At 46.5% G+C, this 18,654-nt stretch overlaps 2 protein-coding genes across 4 annotated transcripts; one reads left to right on the top strand and one right to left on the bottom strand.

Annotated features, from left to right (window-relative positions):
• Positions 1–852: 852 nt before the first annotated feature.
• LOC122707463 (high mobility group protein B3-like) lies at positions 853–1,780 on the bottom strand. The gene is made up of 2 exons (XM_043922929.1): positions 1,775–1,780; positions 853–1,554 (listed from the first exon to the last, which is right to left on the bottom strand). Exons 1-2 carry the CDS (start codon positions 1,778–1,780, stop codon positions 853–855), a joined length of 708 nt encoding a protein of 235 aa, XP_043778864.1.
• A 7,250-nt stretch (positions 1,781–9,030) lies between these two features.
• On the top strand, positions 9,031–17,858 carry LOC122707888 (PRAME family member 12-like). Of its 3 annotated transcripts, none has more exons than XR_006344950.1 (4): positions 9,031–9,343; positions 9,630–9,794; positions 10,201–10,770; positions 11,772–16,137. XR_006344950.1 is itself a non-coding variant. In XM_043923864.1 (3 exons), exons 2-3 carry the CDS (start codon positions 10,481–10,483, stop codon positions 17,790–17,792), a joined length of 417 nt encoding a protein of 138 aa, XP_043779799.1. In that variant the 5' UTR covers positions 9,355–9,794; positions 10,201–10,480; the 3' UTR covers positions 17,793–17,858. The 3 variants fall into 3 exon arrangements, 1 of the variants encoding a protein (XP_043779799.1); XR_006344949.1 differs by having other exon boundaries at positions 9,031–9,348; XM_043923864.1 differs by lacking the exons at positions 9,031–9,343; positions 11,772–16,137 and adding an exon at positions 17,666–17,858 and having other exon boundaries at positions 9,355–9,794.
• Positions 17,859–18,654: the final 796 nt, after the last annotated feature.

Below are 18,654 nucleotides of genomic sequence, written 5' to 3'. Positions count from 1 at the left end.
CTGTTTATTTAACTTCAAAAACATTTCAACATTCTAAACATAGAAAAAAATAACAACATTGCAGATCGTGTTTCGTACAGAAGGTTCTTGAACTTTCACTGGTGCAGTGGCTCTTGGCCACAGTTCTACAGTTTGTTTTAAAAAAAAAACACAACAGTTTAAAACTACCGCACTTCAACTGAAAAGGATCCAAAACACTTCTCATGCCTGCTGACCCCCCTCCCCTTTCCACAGCTAAGAATGGCAGCGGGATGCTATGTCGCTATATACAAAAACAAGACAACCTGAAGCTAAATGGATGCCCACTGCAGTGTCCGCAGGTCCAGCCCCGCAGTGCACACCCTGAGCTACGGCCCCTCCGGAAGGCATTGCTCCCACAGCCTCCACACCAAGCAAGGAGCATCAAGAGTGTGTCTCGGTTGCTTTGTTCTTTTTACAAACTATAGATATGTACAGTTGAGAACTCGGGATTTCTAGCCAATGACCATAGAATTAACACACCACCTTACAAATTAAAAAAAAAAAAATGCCAGAAACATCTTTAAATGCCTTGTCACACCAACAGCAAAGTGCACAGAGTGAGGAGAACACGAGAGTCTTTTCATTTTAAAAATGTTTGGAAATATGTACAACTTTGATACAGTTTCCAGGTGCTCTGGACACCCATGGCCACTTAATGTAAACCACTTACAACTGCTAGAGCACTTTGAGAGACTAAGATATGATCATGAGCCAATCGGGTAATTAAACCTAATGAGGGCAACAGACACGTCTTGGGTGAGAGGTGTGTCAATCAAGGCGCTGCCTACTCTAAGGTATTCACAAGGAGACAGATCAACAGTTTTTTTTTTTTTATTCATCCTCTTCCTCCTCCTCCTCCTCCTCCTCCTCTTCATCTTCCTCTTCCACCTTTTTCCGGGCAACTTTAGCAGGACCCTTGGCGCCATCAAACTTCCCTTTAGACTTATAGTCTGCGACATCCTTCTCATACTTCTCCTTCAGCTTTGCTGCCTTGTTGATGTATGGCTGCTTCTCACTGTCACTTAAGTTATTCCACATCTCGCCCAGTTTCTTTGCCACATCTCCAATAGAGATGCCAGGGTTTGTAGACTTGATCTTGGGACGGAATTCAGAGCAAAATAGGAAAAATCCAGACGGTGGTCTCTTGGGGGAATTAGGGTCCTTCTTCTTCTTGCCTCCCTTAGCTGGTCCATAATCCTTCATTTCCCGATCATAGCGCACTTTATTCGCCTTTGCCATCTCATCGAATTTCGACTTCTCTTTCCCGGACATGGTCTTCCACCTCTCAGAGCATTTCTTGGAAAATTCAGCAAAATTGAGAGGGACCTCTGGGTTTTTCTTCTTATGTTCCTCTCTGCACATCTGCACAAAGAAGGCATAAGCAGATATCTTGCCCTTTGGTTTTTTGGGATCACCTTTAGCCTTCTTGACTGTATTGTTCGCTAGTCTGGGCAGCGCAGGGCACGACGCGTGGCTCAGCGCTCCACAGCCTCGCGCTAGCTGCCTCCACGAGAGCCACCTCGGAAGCCACTTCTAATAAAGTGGTCAACTTCCTCAAGCTAGATGAGATCACCCAGGGCCCTGACGAAAACCCTGCTATGTTCTTAAATAGGCTGACAGAGGCCCTTATCCAATATACCCGACTGGCTCCAGACTCCCCAGCTGGAGCAGTCACTCTGGCCAATTGTTTTATCTCTCAATCCGCCCCCGACATCCAAAAAAAACTGGCCAAGGCTGAGGGCGGCCCTCAGACTCCCATACGAGACCTGGTAAAAATGGCCTTTAAAGTTTACAATGCCTGGGAAGAAACTGCAGAGGCTAGTCATAAAGCCAGACTGAGACAAAAGGCCGAACTCCAGGCCAGCCTCCTCAACCAACAAACCCAGGTTCTGGTAGCAGCCCTGCGGCTGGCAACGGGCTTGGGCCCACAAAAACCCCCACCAGGGGCCTGCTTCAAATGCGGCAAAGAAAGACACTGGGCCAAAATGTGTCCTAACCCAAGACCGCCCACAAGGCCCTGCCCAAAGTGCAGGCAACACGGACACTGGGCAAGTGACTGTCCCTCGGCCTCTCGGGCCCTGACCCCAGGGGGTAAGGGAGCAGAGCGACCCAGAATGACTCCGAGCCCAGACCCCGCCCTACAACTGCTGACCTTCGATGAAGACTGAAGCCGCCCAGACTCGGGAACCCCGATAACCCAAGCCGAGCCCAGGGTAATGCTCCAGGTAGCGGGTAAATCGATCGACTTCTTGGTTGACACGGGGGCTACCTATTCGGTCCTTCCCTCTTTGGGAGGCACCTTGCGTCCTTCCCGGGTCTCGGTAATGGGAATTGACGACCAGTGTCACAGCCTTTAGAGACCAAGCCCTTAAACTGTCAATTAGACAATTGCCTATTCACCCACTCCTTTCTAGTTATTCCCTCCTGTCCGACCCCTCTGCTAGGGAGAGATACTCTAACAAAACTCAAGGCCACACTTCACCTAGCCCCAGGGCCTTTCCCTTCCGCAGGCAGATTCCTACTGCTACTCACCAGGTCCTCTAGCTCCCAAATAGATCCCCAGGTTTGGGACACCGAGATCCCAACAATTGCCCAACACCAACCCCCAGTCCTCATCCACCTAAAAAACCCCACCTGTTTTCCGGCTCGGGCCCAGTTTCCCCTGTCCCAGCCAAACCTTCGAGGGCTTAAGCCAATCATTGACCGCCTCCTGGGACAGGGCCTACTGGTCCCCACCTCGTCCCCATGTAATACCCCCATCCTTCTGGTCCGTAAGGCCTCAGGAGCCTACCGGCTAGTCCAAGACCTCTGGCTTATCAATGAGGCCATTGTCCCTACACACCCACTGGTCCTCAACCCCTATACTTTATTGTCCCAAATACCCACGGGCACCACCCACTTCACGGTAATCGATCTCAAAGATGCATTCTTTTCCATCCCAATCCACCCTGACTGTCAATTTCTGTTCGCCTTCACCTGGACTGATCCTGACACCAGACAGGCCACTCAACTCACGTGGACGGTCCTGCCTCAGGGGTTTCGAGATAGCCCTCATTACTTCGGCCAGGCCGTGGCCCAGGACCTGGCCCTCTGCCCTCTTAGCCCTAGTACCCTGCTCCAATATGTAGATGACCTCTTACTATGTAGCCCTTCCGAAGATCTCTCAAAACAACACACCACAGCTCTCCTTAACTTCCTGGCCTCCAAAGGATACCGGGCCTCACAGGCAAAGGCCCAACTCACCCAGTCCTCAGTTACTTACCTGGGATTACAAATTACCCCCACCACCAAGGCCCTCACAACCGACCGTTGCCAACTTCTCCGGTCTATCCAGCCTCCAACTAACGGAGACCAAATCCTGTCTTTCCTGGGCCTGGCGGGATTCTTCCGCCATTGGGTTCCCTACTATGCCTCACTGGCAAGACCCCTCTGTACAGCAGCAAAAGAAACCCCAAAGGGGCCACTCTCCTCACAAAATGAGGTCACCCGAGCCTTTCTCATGTTACAGTCTGCTCTGACATCTGCCGCTCCCCTTTCCCTGCTTAATCCAAACTACCCTTATCATCTCTATACTGATGAAAAGGGGGGAATAGCATTTGGGGCCCTGGTACAGCCGGTGGGCTCTGAGTTGCTGCCTGTCACCTTCATCTCCAAACAACTAGACCCCACCGCCAGGGGATGGTTCCCCTGCCTACGAGCACTGGCAGCGGCAGCAGCGGTTTACATGGACGCAAAAAAGTTACTTCAGAATCAACCTCTAACCATTTTCTCCCCTCACCGCCTCAGTGACCTCTTGGCTTCCAGATTCCTCTCTGAGCTCAGTGACTCCAGACCATACATCGCTCCTGTCTGACCTGCGCAACAATCTCTCCCCAAGGAGGGCTCCGGCTCCCCCAGGATCGTTATCTGTTGGTACTCATGGACACATTCTCAGGATGGGTCGAGGCCTTCCCCACCTCCTGCGAAACAGCCGCAGTAGTATCCAAAACGCTGGTCAAACACATCAACCCCCGGTTCGGACTCCCTAGCTCCCTCCAATCCGATAATGGACCTGCTTTTGTTTCGCAGATAACCCAGCAGGTAGCTGCAGCCCTCAACATCACCTGGCATCTTCACATCCCGTACCGACCCCAGTCATTGGGTAAGGTAGAACGGGCCAGCGGGGTCCTCAAGGCCCACCTCGCCAAGCTCGCCTCAGAAGTGCGGCTCTCCTGGGTCGACCTCCTCCCCTTGGCTCTCACCCGCATCCACACAACACCGCACTCAAAGACAGGTTTGACCCCCTTCAAACTGCTGTACGGCAGGCCCTACCTGCTGACCCATCTGCCCCCAAAAAACCACCTCCCCTGGCCAATTATCTGCCCCTCTTCACCCGCCTGCGTGCCTTACTCAGGGAACACGCAGATCAGGTCCTGCCACAACCTGGAGACGGTGACGGCTCCATCAGACCGCTGTCGCCCTGGGACCAGGTGCTACTCAGGACCCTGTCTCCTGGGCCCCTCCAACCTCGTTGGACGGGTCCTTACACAGTAGTCCTGACCACCCCCACCGCAGCCAAGCTCTCAGGCCTCGAACCCTGGTACCACGTGACCAGGTTCAAAAGAGCCCCCTCGGCCTTCCAGAATGAGATCCAGGCTTAGACTCGGGTCTAAAGGCTTCGCCAGGACACACATACCAGTCCTCTCTAACGGGGCCCACAAAACTAAAAATCTCCCAGACCCCCTTCCCACCAGCAGCCAAGGAATGACAGGTACCCTCCTATTGCTTGTTCTCCTCGGTCAAACCAACGGGGTATTTGATGACCCGGCTAAGGCGAGGCAAATCCTGGCCAGGCAAATGGGAAAGCCTTGCGACTGCGCCGGGGGGACTCTCTCACAATATCCCGAGGGAAGGGTCAGACACGTCCAATCAGTCAACTGCAGGGACAAAATGGCTTACAACTTTATAGGGTTGGGATACGAGTCTTCCTCAAATGGATACTCACACATTGGAAAAGCCAATTCATGGCAACACATTAACGCCATCCAGACCCCAGAACCCCTGCCCCCAGGTCAGCAAAAATAGACGTGGGCTAGACCTCCTCACCGCCCGAGAGGGCGGCATATGCCTTTTCTTACAGGAAAGATGCTGTTTCTATGCCAACCGCTCCGGAATAGTCCAGACAAAAATTAAAGAACTACAGGATGACCTGGAACAAAGGCGCAGACAGCTCCAGGAAAACCCCTTCTGGACCGGACTCAATGGTTTACTCCCATACCTCTTGCCCTTTCTAGGCCCTATACTCCTGCTGGTTATGAGCCTCACCATAGGCCCCTGCTCCTCCAATTTATTTCTCGCAGGGTCCAAGAAATAGCGCAGGCCGCGACCGGATGGGCCATGATACTAACAGCTTACACTCAACTCAATCAAGAAGACATAGACCCACCTCACAATCCTACATAAGCTGACCTTTCGTCCCGACCGGCCCTGACCCCCACGTCGCCCCCCGTTCAGCAGGAAGTAGCCAGAAGACGAATGTCGCCCCTTGTCCTATACCAAAAAGGCCAGGATGAAAGGTCACGCTGACCGCAGGCGGGAAAGCGCCAGCCGGACTGACAGAAAAGCCCCCGCCGAAAAGTCCCAGGGACAGACATCCACCAATCAACAGCCTGTTGCCAGGCAGACTGACAGGGACAGACATCCACCAATCAACAGCCTGTTGCCAGGCAGACTGATGGATGCGAAGGCGCCAAGACTCCGGCCAATCAAAAAACCGACACGGGACCTAGAAGTCCAATCAGCACCCTGGTCTCGCCACTTCTGTATCCGCCGGGGTATATAGGTGTCGCCCCACCCTCCCCGCAGATTGCAGACTCCCGCTTTTCCCTTGCTGGCGCCTGGGAGCTCAGCCCGGGAGCAATTGCCCAATAAAAGCTTTTTGATACTCTGGCGCTCTCTTTGTCTTGTCGCAGCGTTCTTACATGTACTGTCTTGTAAATGCCACTTGTGTATAAATACTTGCATAGAGATTTATATACACAATTTCTCTAAAGGTTATTGAGGTAATGTGGTATTTTTAAGAATTCATGTGGGTAATTTAAAAACGTTTTACTGCTTTGAAGCCACAAAAAGACAAATGAGACTTTAAAACTGATTTTAACCATAAATGAACAAGATTTGCTCCTTTAAAAAATATGTACGCCAATAAAATTTTGAGCCAGAAGTCTTCCAAGTATATTTTTGAAAGTAGACATTATACTTCAGAGCAGTTTTAGGTTTACAATAATATTTCATAGAATGTACAGAAAGTTTTGTGAAATGAAAAGATCTGCCATTTCAATAAAGAAGAAATGTTGCAGCCACCAATGATTTCTGGCCTCCAAATGTGAATGAGGGCTCCCAAACCTCCAATCCAGCAGATGTCACCACTCCCCAGGGAGATTGCTGAGGAGCTGGAGGAATGCAAGAAGCAGCCATCTGCCATATCTGCCACCCCTTAAGGTGAAGGAGGAAACAGGATTTGACCCCAGAGAGCTGAGGTGCTTATGGTGAGCCCAGAGGCTTCCCTTTCCCATACATACAATGCTAAATTCCTTAACTTTGAAGAAGAAAATTTAAAACTTAACATCCAGCTAGAAATAACTTCATGCCTATTCTGCTTCTGTAATTCAGCTTGCTCCTTGCAGTCACTAACTTACATAGTTTCTGGTCGACACCCACCCGCTTCCCCGCCCCGCAACCCCCCCGCCCCCCCGCGGGGGAATAGAAATTTACAACAATGCTAGGAGCTGAAATTTACCTCACCGCCCCTTGTCCTACTTTTGCAATTACCCAGCCCCTGTAATCCTGCCTAACCCTTGTTTGTGTAAAGGTCATGCACCCACCACCCACCCGACGCCCCACTCTGTGTCCTAACGGCTGTTCCCGCTGGTAGGAAACCATTTGTTTAGCCTATTAACAGTCAGCACTGCTCACTAAAGTCTGATGTCATGCACTGCCTATAAAAATTTTGTAACCCCTTTGTTCAAGGTGCAGAGCTGGAAGTGTTAACTCCTCTGGGCCCTCCAGCGTAATAAACCTGAGTTCTCCTGGGTGTGGTGCTTGGGTACTGGAAGGTCCGACTTCTGCAACGACTTGATACCTGATTTTTGTTTTTTTAACCTCACAATAATCTTAGATGTTCAGACTGCCTGCTCTCTCTGTTACAAACTTGTATATAACCTCTCGGTGCCCACGCCCCACCCTCCCCCAACAGGTTTCTCAGAGCTACTGAAACTATGTATCCCAGGCTTCTTATTTTACTCATGGACTGTAGCCCGCCAGGCTCCTCTGTCCTTTGAATTCTCTAGGCGAGGATACTGGAGTGGGTTGCCATTTCCTTCTCCGGGGTATCTTCCTAACCCAGGGATCAAACCCAGTTCTCCCACATTGCAGGAGGATTCTTTACTGTCTGAGCCATCATGGAAGTGCAGGGTTGGGTCATAAGTATTCCCACCAAATAAAATAATTCTCTACTTTCAGGTGGTGACTAATATTTTAGTTGACAGTTTCCATCTAATTCCTGGAACTCAGGTGAGTGGGGACAGGACGCTGTGGGTTGGGAAAAGGTCTTGGAAGAGCATGTCATATGACAAAAAATGCACAACCTCAGGCATGAGAAATATGTGTTATTTGGTTACTTTACAGAAGATTAGAACTGTTCAGAAGTTTCAGGGGGAGCCAGAGTACCTAAGGTCATTTGCTGAAAAAACATTCAGAAAACATCAAAAGATTACTGCCTATGATTAAAATGATACATTTCAAATTAATGATTTTCACACATTTAAAAAATTATTTTTTCATTTTTTTACTTTTTTTTTTTTTTTACTTATTTTGTCTGTACTGATTCTTCCTTGCTGAGCACAGCCTTTCTCTTGTCTGGCAAGCAGGTGCTTCTCTCTGGTTGAAGTGTGTTGGCTTATTTTGATCGCTTCTATCATTGCAAAACATGGGCTCCAGGACGTGTGGGCTTCGGTAGTCATGGCTCACAAGCTCTGGCTGAGTGCTTAGTAGTTGTGGAACGTATGTTTAGTTCCTCCACAGCATGTGGGATCTTTCCAGACCAAGGATCCAGCTTATGTCCCCTGCACTGGCAGGTGGTTTCTTAGCCACTGGACCACCAGGGAAGTTCCTTTTCATGCTTTTTTATGTATGGAAAGAGGCAAGAGTCTGGGCTTATTGAAGTCATCCATATGATATGCATCTTAACCTCCACAGGACACCATCTACTTTTCTCCTCCTTGAATTCCCCTCAGAGCACAATGTCTAGGGGGGAGGGAGGCAGCAGTGGATAATGGCCTTTTGGCTGCAAGAACCTTTGTTTACTGAAGTGGCAACTGAAATATTTGTCCCCGAGGAAAAGCTTAGGAGAAGACCACAAGTGAAACTGAGAGAGAATGTCTATTGAGTCCCCTCTTGATGAACCGGTTCACTGGGTTACAGAAGTGAAGCAGGGAAAACATTCTTTGTTTGACCAAAATTTTTGTAGGCTCATGGACCTTCTCCTAGAATTATCTGAGAGCTTCCTTGTAAAAATCAGTTTTCTAAGAATTCTAAGTCAGTTCAGCAAGAAATCCCACTCTTGTTATCTGATCACTCCAGGAATCTGATCAGAATTCCTCGCTGCCCACTATTAATATCTGGTCCAGATGGGCTGCACTCAGCAAAACATCTATTAGGTTGGTTCAGCCAATATCCTTTGCAGACCTGATGTCTCCTCTTATTGGAGATTCCTTAAAAAACTGGAAATAGAACTGCTATATGACCCTGCAATCCCACTCCTGAGCATACACACTGAGGAAGCCACATCTGAAAGAGACACGTGCACCCCAATGTTCATCGCAGCACTGTTTCAACCAGATTGAAGGCAGGAAGAGAAGGCGATGACAGAGAATGAGATGGTTGGATGGCATCACCGACTTGATGGACATGAGTTTGAGCAAGCTTCGGGAGTTGGTGATGGACAGAGGAGATAAGCATGCTGCAATCCATGCGGTCACAAAGAGTCAGACAGACTGAGCGACTGAACTGAACTGGAGGGGGCCTGGCCAACCAAGCCCCAGGCTTAACAACATTCCAAGTTTTACAAGACAAAACAAACAGCATCAACAGGAAACCAGACTTACAGCTTGATGATGATTCCATCCTGGGATTATAAACAGAAACCTTGAACTGCAATTTTGATGTCTCACCTACGGAGTTAATACTCTGCCTGTGACCTTTTCCCTTTTGGGACTCCAGATGTGCTGTGACAGGGGACTTCCCAGCGCTGATTAAGTCTGGATGTTGGTCAAAACCCAATTTGGTAATGTATGTTCTGCTGTTTCTATTTCTCTTTTCTTTTAATGTTAGTATATTGAAAGTAAGCTAGATAACTCTCTAATAAATATTTGTATTATTTATTTGTATATAATGAGTGGTTTATTGTGTTAACAAATTCTTTGAACATGAGACGAGAGTGAAAATTTTGGCAACACACAGAGCCCATCCAGACTCCTGGACCTGGTGGGAAGAAGCCTGCTGAGGGGTGAGGCCTAAGCCATTTCTGCTTTGGAGTTTCTACTCACAGAGCTCTTCTCACTCCTCTTTAGGAAAGCCTTCGATAGGAGATGCATTGAGACCCTGAAAGTCATGGTGCAAGCCTGGCCCTTTGTACACCTGCCTCTGGGGAACCTGATGGACATGCCACATGTGGGGTCTCTACAGGCTGTACTGGAAGCACTTGAAGGCCTGCCTTCCCAGAAGGTTCACTCCAGGTGAGTCTTATGTGAGTAATCTGGTAGAATCCTGGGTGTCCTGGAGGAGACAGCTGGGGTGAGGGAATGTGGTTGGGAAATGATGGACCACTGGGATCTGAGGAAGGCAGTGAAGAAGCCTAGAGGCCTTGGATCACTAAGAGAAATATCTTCTGGAAGCCAAAAGAACATTCCCTACCTTATCCTAGTCCTGCTTAGAATTGCTAGAAGTGGAGAATCAGAAAGGAGAAGAGGGGAAAGGGAGATGGAGGAAAGGGAGTCAGAGAGGGAAGAGGACAAGGCAGCCCGTGAAGCCAGGAATCTGAAGTTACAGCAGAGGAGGGCAGCGTGTAGCCAGATTCTATGCTGTAGCTTCTTTCTGGGTGGATTTTAATGCATCCCCACCAATCTTCTTTTTCCCTAATAGGAGGTACAAACTACGGGTGCTAGATTTGTGGGACATTGCCCTAACTTCTGGAGCATGTGGTCTGGAGCCAGCACTTCCAGGTGCGCAAGTCAGGAAGAGCACCAGTGGCTGAGTCCAAGTCGATGGCAAAGCAGCACGTGGCTCCACTGAGGATTTTCATAGACCTTTCCCTGAACAAAAGGACTCTGGACAACTTCCTCACCTACCTTCTCAGGTGGGTGGAGCAGAGAAAAGCTTCCATACACCTGTGCTGTAAGAAGCTGAAGATCTTTGCAATGCCATGGAAAATATCACTAAGGTCCTGAATATGATGCAGCTGGACTGTATCCAGGAGGTGAGTGTGAATTGCAGCTGGCATCTGCTCACCCTGGCCATGTTTGCTTCTTTCCTGGGCCAGGTGAGTCATTTACAGAGGTTCCATCTCTTCCCCATCCACATGTCTGTCTGTGAGAAGCAGGAGCAGTATCACTTTGTCCAAATCACCTCTCAGTTCCTGAGGCTGGACCACCTCCAGGATCTCCATCTTGAGTCTCCCTCCTTCCTTGAAGGCTGCCTGGACCAGTTGCTCAGGTGAGAGTGGACCACTGGCTGGGTAGCACTAACATAACCTTAGAGTATCAAAGGCCCTGTCTCCTGAAGTGTGGTGCCCCGTGACCACACAAATCAAGGTTGAGGGCTATCCTGGTATAGTAGCTCTTGAAAGGGACACCCTGCTAGAGAAGTATAGATTATTTGACTGAAATGTTTGGATTTGGCACTAGAAGGTTGATAACTTTTTCCTTCAGTAGAGGTGTCTATGTCAAATGACTTAAAACATAGAAAATACAAGGACTTTTACGTGTGGGAAACACATCAGATCAGAGCATTTCTGAGGAAAACCCTGTGATCACGAGGTTTGTCACCACAGTGAGGATGTCTTAATTGATCTCCCTGTAAAAGACTGACTTGTGCTATAGACTAGGTAATTAATATAAGGGAAAACCATGATTCAGGAGATGATGTTAATTGAGCTGAGAGAAAAGGGTAATAGAAAGTGATAGAAAATTTGTAGAGGATGCAGGGATGTAAGTGAGACCCTCGAGACTGGCATCACATTTGATGTGGGATCATGTAAGTTGCTTCTTTATACACATCTCCCTAGAACCTCACCTGTCCAGAGATGTAGGCATCTAGAGCCAACAGTGGACTGAAGGAAGCCTTAGCCAAAATGATTTTTCTTCCCATCACACAGCAGTAAAAATTAGGGATGTCCACACTTGATTGAAGCTGTGTCAGCCTCTCCTCTGAACACATTCTAGTGCAATGCATTATATTCATTCATCCTCCTAAGGAAGTGGAGTCATGTTGTACACTGCTTGATAGATGAGGGAGAAAACTTTCAAGGTTCTGTGAATTGACTCAGTTATATAGTGAAGGTGACAGGACTGAGCCTAGAATGAGACTGGGCAATCTGTTTTGACCTTCATCAGTTGGTCAGACTTAACATTTGCCCTGAACAAACCATTTGTCTAATCACCTGTAGCCAGCTGGCACCCAGTTTCCAAGAACTAATTGTTTGGTTTCTCCCCAAGTGCCTAAGACGACCTTGGAAAAACCTCTCAATAACTAACTGCCAGCTAACAGAATCAGACTTGACCCATCTGTCCCAGCACCCGAACATCTCTCAGCTAAAAGACCTGGATCTGGGTGGTGTCTGGCTGGTCAACTTTAATCCAGAGCTCCTCCAAGTTTTGTTGGAGAAAGTTGCAGCCACCCTCCAGGAACTGTACTTAGATGAATGTGGGAACAGGGACTCTCAGTTTGAGGCCAACCTGCCTGCCCTGAGCCGCTGCTCACATCTCAAGTCCTTCAACCTAAGTAGGACCTCCTGTCCACGGCCATCATGGAGAAGCTGCTGCAACACACCAGTGTGCTGCCCTGTTTAAGGCAAGAATGGTCCCCTGCCCCTCAGGAGAGTTACAGCCCTGAGGGTGTTCCTCTGGAAGGCAGACTTGCCCAGGTTTGGACTCCACTGATGGAGATTATGAGGAACTTAGTCCAGCCCAAGACCATCAGGATTTTCCTAAGTCCCTGTCCATACCATAGTGATGACATATACGATCATGTGGAGCCCGTTATATACAGCTTTATTAACCCTGCCTAGGTGGTTGCCTCTATCCAAACCTTTCTCTGGGCACTTGGAAACTGGCTTCTAGGATCTGGGGATTTCTTAACCTGAAAACACACCTATGGCTTCAGACATTAGTTTAATGTAATGTGAAAAGGAAAGGTGATGGGAGATTCAGGATTGCAGAGAGAAATATAGACTCGGAGAGGCGATGGGACTTTCTGGGGCATGTATTTACAGCATCAGAAAAATGAATCTAATTTTTTAGAGTAAACTTGGGATGTTCATGTGGCATCATCCCTGGGTGGATGATTGTAAAGAAATAGCCAGAAATAAAGAAAACTTTGGTATGTATGGACTGGTGCCCTTCCTGATAGACCTGTTTTCTCTGTTCCATCTCAGAAATCTTCAGTTACTGATGAAAGAAAGTGCACTGAATTGTCTATGCTCTTCAAACCCCACTATTCCCACCAGTTCTCTATTCTGTCTGAGACATCTTTTGCCTCCTTACTTACTTCTGTGATGGCTCAGTGGGTTAACTGCACACAACAAGGAAAACATACTCCTTCACCATGAACCATTGGCATGAAGACTCTTGACAGGGTCCTCACAGCTGATTCAGGCCGTGAACCTGGACATGAGCAGTTCTCATTGTTCTCCCAGTGATTCCACATAGGTCTCAGTTTCTCCTTCTGTGCTGTGACATGGCTTCACTTCACAAGTCAAGACTCTCAGTTCTGGAAGGCATCATCCATATGCAGATTAGCCAGAACCCCTTATCCTTACAACCCATGCCTGTCATGAGTGTGCAGTTGTGACCAGTAAAGACATCCATTTCCTTTTGTCTTAATACTGAAATCATACAGGTGCATCACTTGGTTTTAGTATTTCTAAGTCACATTAAGACATTGCATCCTTTTGTATGTTAGGTTGTGTCATTGAGAGATGTACATTATTCCCATAACACCTACTATCTCTACATAAAACCTACTGTTTTATCATCCACATATTAGCCCATATAAAAAAAACTCCCTCTATTTACACCTTATAACTCATAGTCAACTCTCCCTACCTTCAGTTCCACATCCTGAGATTTAAGCACCTGTAGGTGGGGTAGTGCTACATTTACTATAAAACAATGTCCACGAGTAAGAGGATCTGAGCAGTTCCATGTCATGTTGGTCAAGAGTGATCTGTATATGTACATATGTATCAGAAGGGATTATTGTGGGAATGGGTTCAAAGGGGCTACAGAGATGGAGAAGTCCCATGGTCTGCTCTCTGTAAGCGAGAGAACCAGGAAATCCAGTTTTATAACTCAGATCAGTACTCAGGGCTGAAAATGGGGGAAGCTGGTGATATAACTCCAAGTGTGAGGCTAAACTCTTGTGGACCAGGGGACCACTCATGTAAGCCACAGAGTCTCAAGTCTCAAGAGCCAGAAGCTGCTATGTTCATGTGGAAGAAAAGAAAGAGGGAGAAAAGATAGTATCTTGTTCCATTCAGACCCCCAGGCATTGCATGAAGCCCCATCACATTGGTGAGGGCAGATCCCTTCACACAGTTGATGGATTCAAATGATAATCTTTCCCAGAATCACCATCTCAGAAATGCCCAGAATCAATATCTCATAAAATTAACCAGCACAGTGTCTGTAAACAAGGGCACCCAAATAAAGGCTCCTTGCTGAGGATTCAAGGGCTGGTATTGTTGGTCTGGGGATGGAGAGGAAGCAACAGGTACAGCTTCTATAAAATGGAGGTAATGATGCACACAGGCATACGGGGATCCTGTAGGATCAATGAGATGATGCACACTGAGGCCTTTGCACCAGGTTTGGCATAGAGGAGGAGGTTCAATGAATGAGTTGTTTCCTTCTTTTCCCGTGATAGCAGACACCCCTAGGATTCTTCATTCTTCAAGATTACCCTTTATTCCTTCAACAGAAAGGAAAGAAAAAGGACTTAGAATTTATATGAGGCCATGAATAAATCATGGGCTTCCCAGTGGCACTAATGGTAAAGAACCTACCTGCCAATGCAGGAGACCTAAGACAAGTGTGATCCCTCGGTCAGGAAGATCCTCTGGAGGAGGGCATGGCAACCCACTGCAGTATTCTTCCCTGGAGAATTCCATGGACAGAGGAGCCTGGGGGGCTACAGGTAGCATGCATGTGTTTGTGTGAATAGAATGTTTCAAGTCCTTTGAAGGATACCAAGGAGTGAAACTGCTGGCTTGTAGGATAACAGTATGTATTAAAAATATTTTTTTCTCAGCAATCTCCCCAGTTAGGCAGACATTGTCCCACAAAGGGTAGGAACAGTGTCTCTATCACCCTGTGGGCCCATAACTGACCACAGATCCTGACAAGGCAGTAAGTGATTATAAATGCATGGTCCATGGAAAAATTTATCATTAGTTTATAGTCAAATATTATTTTTCATTATAAAGTCAATGTGGGGGAAATCAACACTATATTATCAGCTGATAATAATATAAAAATACAGGATATAGAAGAAATAACACTTGACTTGTGGTCAATATATATTTTCATGTAAATTACCTATGACCTGAAATAATGAATGAATGTTATAGTCATAGGGAATTTTATGTTAAGAGTGGATTACTTTATAAAGTCAGTCATATCACCTGTATTTTACTTTAACCTAGTATATACAGCACCGACTTCTTACTGTGTGCTGTGTGATTTTTCAAGAAAAAAAAATCATGAGCCCATAAATACCTTCCACCTTCCTGTACATTCTTTCTATCCCTTTCATGTGTGTCTGAGTTAGTTCAGGCCATTATAACAATACTGTGGACTGAGGGGCTTAAACAAACAAAATTTACATCTTCCAATTCTGGAGGTTGAAAGACTGAGATCAGAGAGGCAGTGAGGTTGGGTTGTGGAGGGAACAAGCTTCCTAGTTTCCTCACTTGGTGTGGGGAGGGGAGCTCAAGTCTCTTCATTTGGCTCTATGGGCACTAAATGGCTCAAGGATTGCCAGCTCCATGACCTCATCCAAACCTAGTTATCTCCTAAGGAAACTCCAATTCCCATCACCCTGGGGTTTGAGGCTTCAAGGTATGACTTTTTGGGGTGTGAGGGAGGGTGTATGAGAGAAGGAGTAGGAGATGGGGAATAAACATTCAATTCATAGTAACACATCACCATAAAGAGAGGACAAGACCCCAGTGGACAAATCAGCATTCCAGTGGTCATCCTCCACTCTATGTTTTCACCACCTCTACACCCAAGCTGCCTGCAAACAGCCAAGGCTGTGGTGCCCCTGTGTCTGTCCACCTATGTGTGTCCAACACAAATGCTCTAACCAAGCCAGGATGCAGGTTGTGCTCTCTCCCTGCTCTCCATTCCTGTTCCTTTGTCCATTGACAAAATCATCTCCCTGCAACCATTGCAGAGATATAGAGGCTATGACTCAAATCGTGGAAATCTTACCAAGTATCTCCTCTTTGTTCCAAGTCCCATGTGATCTGCCTGAGCCTCCCTGCCCAGCATCAGTGACCTTCACCTGTTCCCAAGTTGGCCACACACTTCATTACATCCGTATTTGCACAGTCCACCCAGTGCTCCAACAAAATCCCCTCAACTAAAAACATTGTTTAATCAATATTTATTCAAGTTCCTGACCTTCTCCCAGGAATGTCTGAGGGTTTTTGTGTAAAATCCACTTTGAATAAGAATTGTTCAGCAAGAAATCACACTCTTTTTTTTTTTTTTTATTAGTTGGAGGCTAATTACTTCACAACATTTCAGTGGGTTTTGTCATACATTGATATGAATCAGCCATAGATTTACACGTATTCCCCATCCCGATCCCCCCTCCCACCTCCCTCTCCACCCGATTCCTCTGGGTCTTCCCAGTGCACCAGGCCTGAGCACTTGTCTCATGCATCCCACCTGGGATGGTGATCTGTTTCACCATAGATAATATACATGCTGTTCTTTCGAAACATCCCACCCTCACCTTCTCCCACAGAGTTCAAAAGTCTGTTCTGTACTTCTGTGTCTCTTTTTCTGTTTTGCATATAGGGTTATCGTTACCATCTTTCTAAATTCCATATATATGTGTTAGTATGCTGTAATGTTCTTTATCTTTCTGGCTTACTTCACTCTGTATAATGGGGTCCAGTTTCATCCATCTCATTAGAACTGATTCAAATGAATTCTTTTTAACGGCTGAGTAATATTCCATAGTGTATATGTACCACAGCTTCCTTATCCATTCATCTGCTGATGGGCATCTAGGTTGCTTCCATGTCCTGGCTATAATAAACAGTGCTGCGATGAACATTGGGGTGCACGTGTCTCTTTCAGATCTGGTTTCCTCAGTGTGTATGCCCAGGAGTGGGATTGCTGGGTCATATGGCAGTTCTATTTCCAGTTTTTTAAGGAATCTCCACACTGTTTTCCATAGTGGCTGTACTAGTTTGCATTCCCACCAACAGTGTAAGAGGGTTCCCTTTTCTCCACACCCTCTTCAGCATTTATTGCTTGTAGACTTTTGGATAGCAGCCATCCTGACTGGTGTGTAATGGTACCTCATTGTGGTTTTGATTTGCATTTCTCTAATAATGAGTGATGTTGAGCATCTTTTCATGTGTTTGTTAGCCATCTGTATGTCTTCTTTGGAGAAATGTCTGTTTAGTTCTTTGGCCCATTTTTTGATTGGGTCATTTATTTTTCCGGAATTGAGCTTCAGGAGCTGCTTGTATATTTTTGAGATTAATCCTTTGTCTGTTTCTTCATTTGCTATTATTTTCTCCCAATCTGAGGGCTGTCTTTTCACCTTACTTATAGTTTCCTTTGTAGTGCAAAAGCTTTTAAGTTTCATTAGGTCCCATTTGTTTAGTTTTGCTTTTATTTCCAATATTCTGGGAGGTGGGTCATAGAGGATCTTGCTGTGATGTATGTCGGAGAGTGTTTTGCCTATGTTCTCCTCTAGGAGTTTTATAGTTTCTGGTCTTACATTTAGATCTTTAATCCATTTTGAGTTTATTTTTGTGTATGGTGTTAGAAAGTGTTCTAGTTTCATTCTTTTACAAGTGGTTGACCAGTTTTCCCAGCACCACTTGTTAAAGAGGTTGTCTTTTTTCCATTGTATATCCTTGCCTCCTTTGTCAAAGATAAGGTGTCCATAGGTTCGTGGATTTATCTCTGGGCTTTCTATTCTGTTCCATTGATCTATATTTCTGTCTTTGTGCCAGTACCATACTGTCTTGATAACTGTGGCTTTGTAGTAGAAATCACACTCTTGATATCAAATCATCTCCAAAATGTGATCAAAATTCTTCACTGTCCACTCTTGTTATCTGATAATGTTGTGTTCCCTTCAGCAAGAAATCTTCTAGATTGGTTCATCCAGAATCCCTCCCAGATCTGATGTCTCCTCTTAGAAGTTTCACACCCAGCAAAACCGTGCTTCGTGGTGGTGACTCCATACTTGTACCTGTTGAATTGTGAATGAAGTCCATTTTCATGATGGGGCATATTTTCCTGTATTATATAGTTTTGAATAAAATATGACTTTACCACTGATACCTTTGTATGTCTGGTTTTCTCTGTCACAACTTCACAGCTGATTATTGCCCATGCAAGGAAGGTCCCCTGAATACCCTCCATGTTCCCACATCCTCAAATGGCCCACTTGGAGTCTGGCCACATTTAGAGCTTCCATATCAGTTCTTGCTCCCAGCACACGTCTAAAAACTGCCGCACCACCGCAACACCATGTGAATCACATGGAGGTCCACCATACCGTTGGATGTGCCAGAGAGCAGGTGGCTGCAGAGCCACCCTTAGTTTTAAAGAAGACCCATATTTGAGGTCTTGGAATCACTGTCTGTGTTGTATAGCTCCTGTCCCTCTTCCAAATCTTCCCAGCTGATGTGGTAGTGAAGAGCTTGCTGCCAGTGCAGGTGACGTAAGATACTCAGATTCAATCCCTTGATTGGGAAGAGCCCCTAGAGGAGGAAATGGAACCCACTCCAGGATTCTCACCTGGAAAATTCATGGACAGAGGAGCCCATGGGGTCACAAAGAATTGGACAGCCCTGAGCATGCATGTTTGCAGGCACGTCCTCCAAACCCACAGGTTCTTTTCTTTACCAGTCCACGAATAAATGAGTATCAAACATGGAATGTCATTAATTTGCAGAAGATAGAAGTGAATGTCAGGAGATGCTGGAGGGATCTTCAATTACCCCCACTTCACTCAAGAAAAAACTTAGGCCCAGAAATATAACATGATTCCAGGTTCTGAAACCTTGGTACAGACTCTTAATGCATAATTTTTATTGAATGAATGACTGATGGGAGAATAGGG

The sequence above is a fragment of the Cervus elaphus genome, chromosome 14 (genome assembly GCF_910594005.1).
Source record: "Cervus elaphus chromosome 14, mCerEla1.1, whole genome shotgun sequence".
NCBI classification, from domain to species: Eukaryota; Metazoa; Chordata; class Mammalia; order Artiodactyla; family Cervidae; genus Cervus; species Cervus elaphus.
This window is presented reverse-complemented; position numbering and strand designations above follow the sequence as displayed.

What these genes read in the sequence shown, in the direction of transcription:
- LOC122707888 (XM_043923864.1), top strand. Translation starts at nt 10,481, where the DNA reads ATGGAAAATATCACTAAGGTCCTGAATATGATGCAGCTGGACTGTATC. An exon ending in TGCCTGGACCAGTTGCTCAG is followed by an intron (nt 10,771 to 17,665) that starts GTGAGAGTGGAC and finishes TGTTCCCTTCAG; the next exon opens with CAAGAAATCTTCTAGATTGG.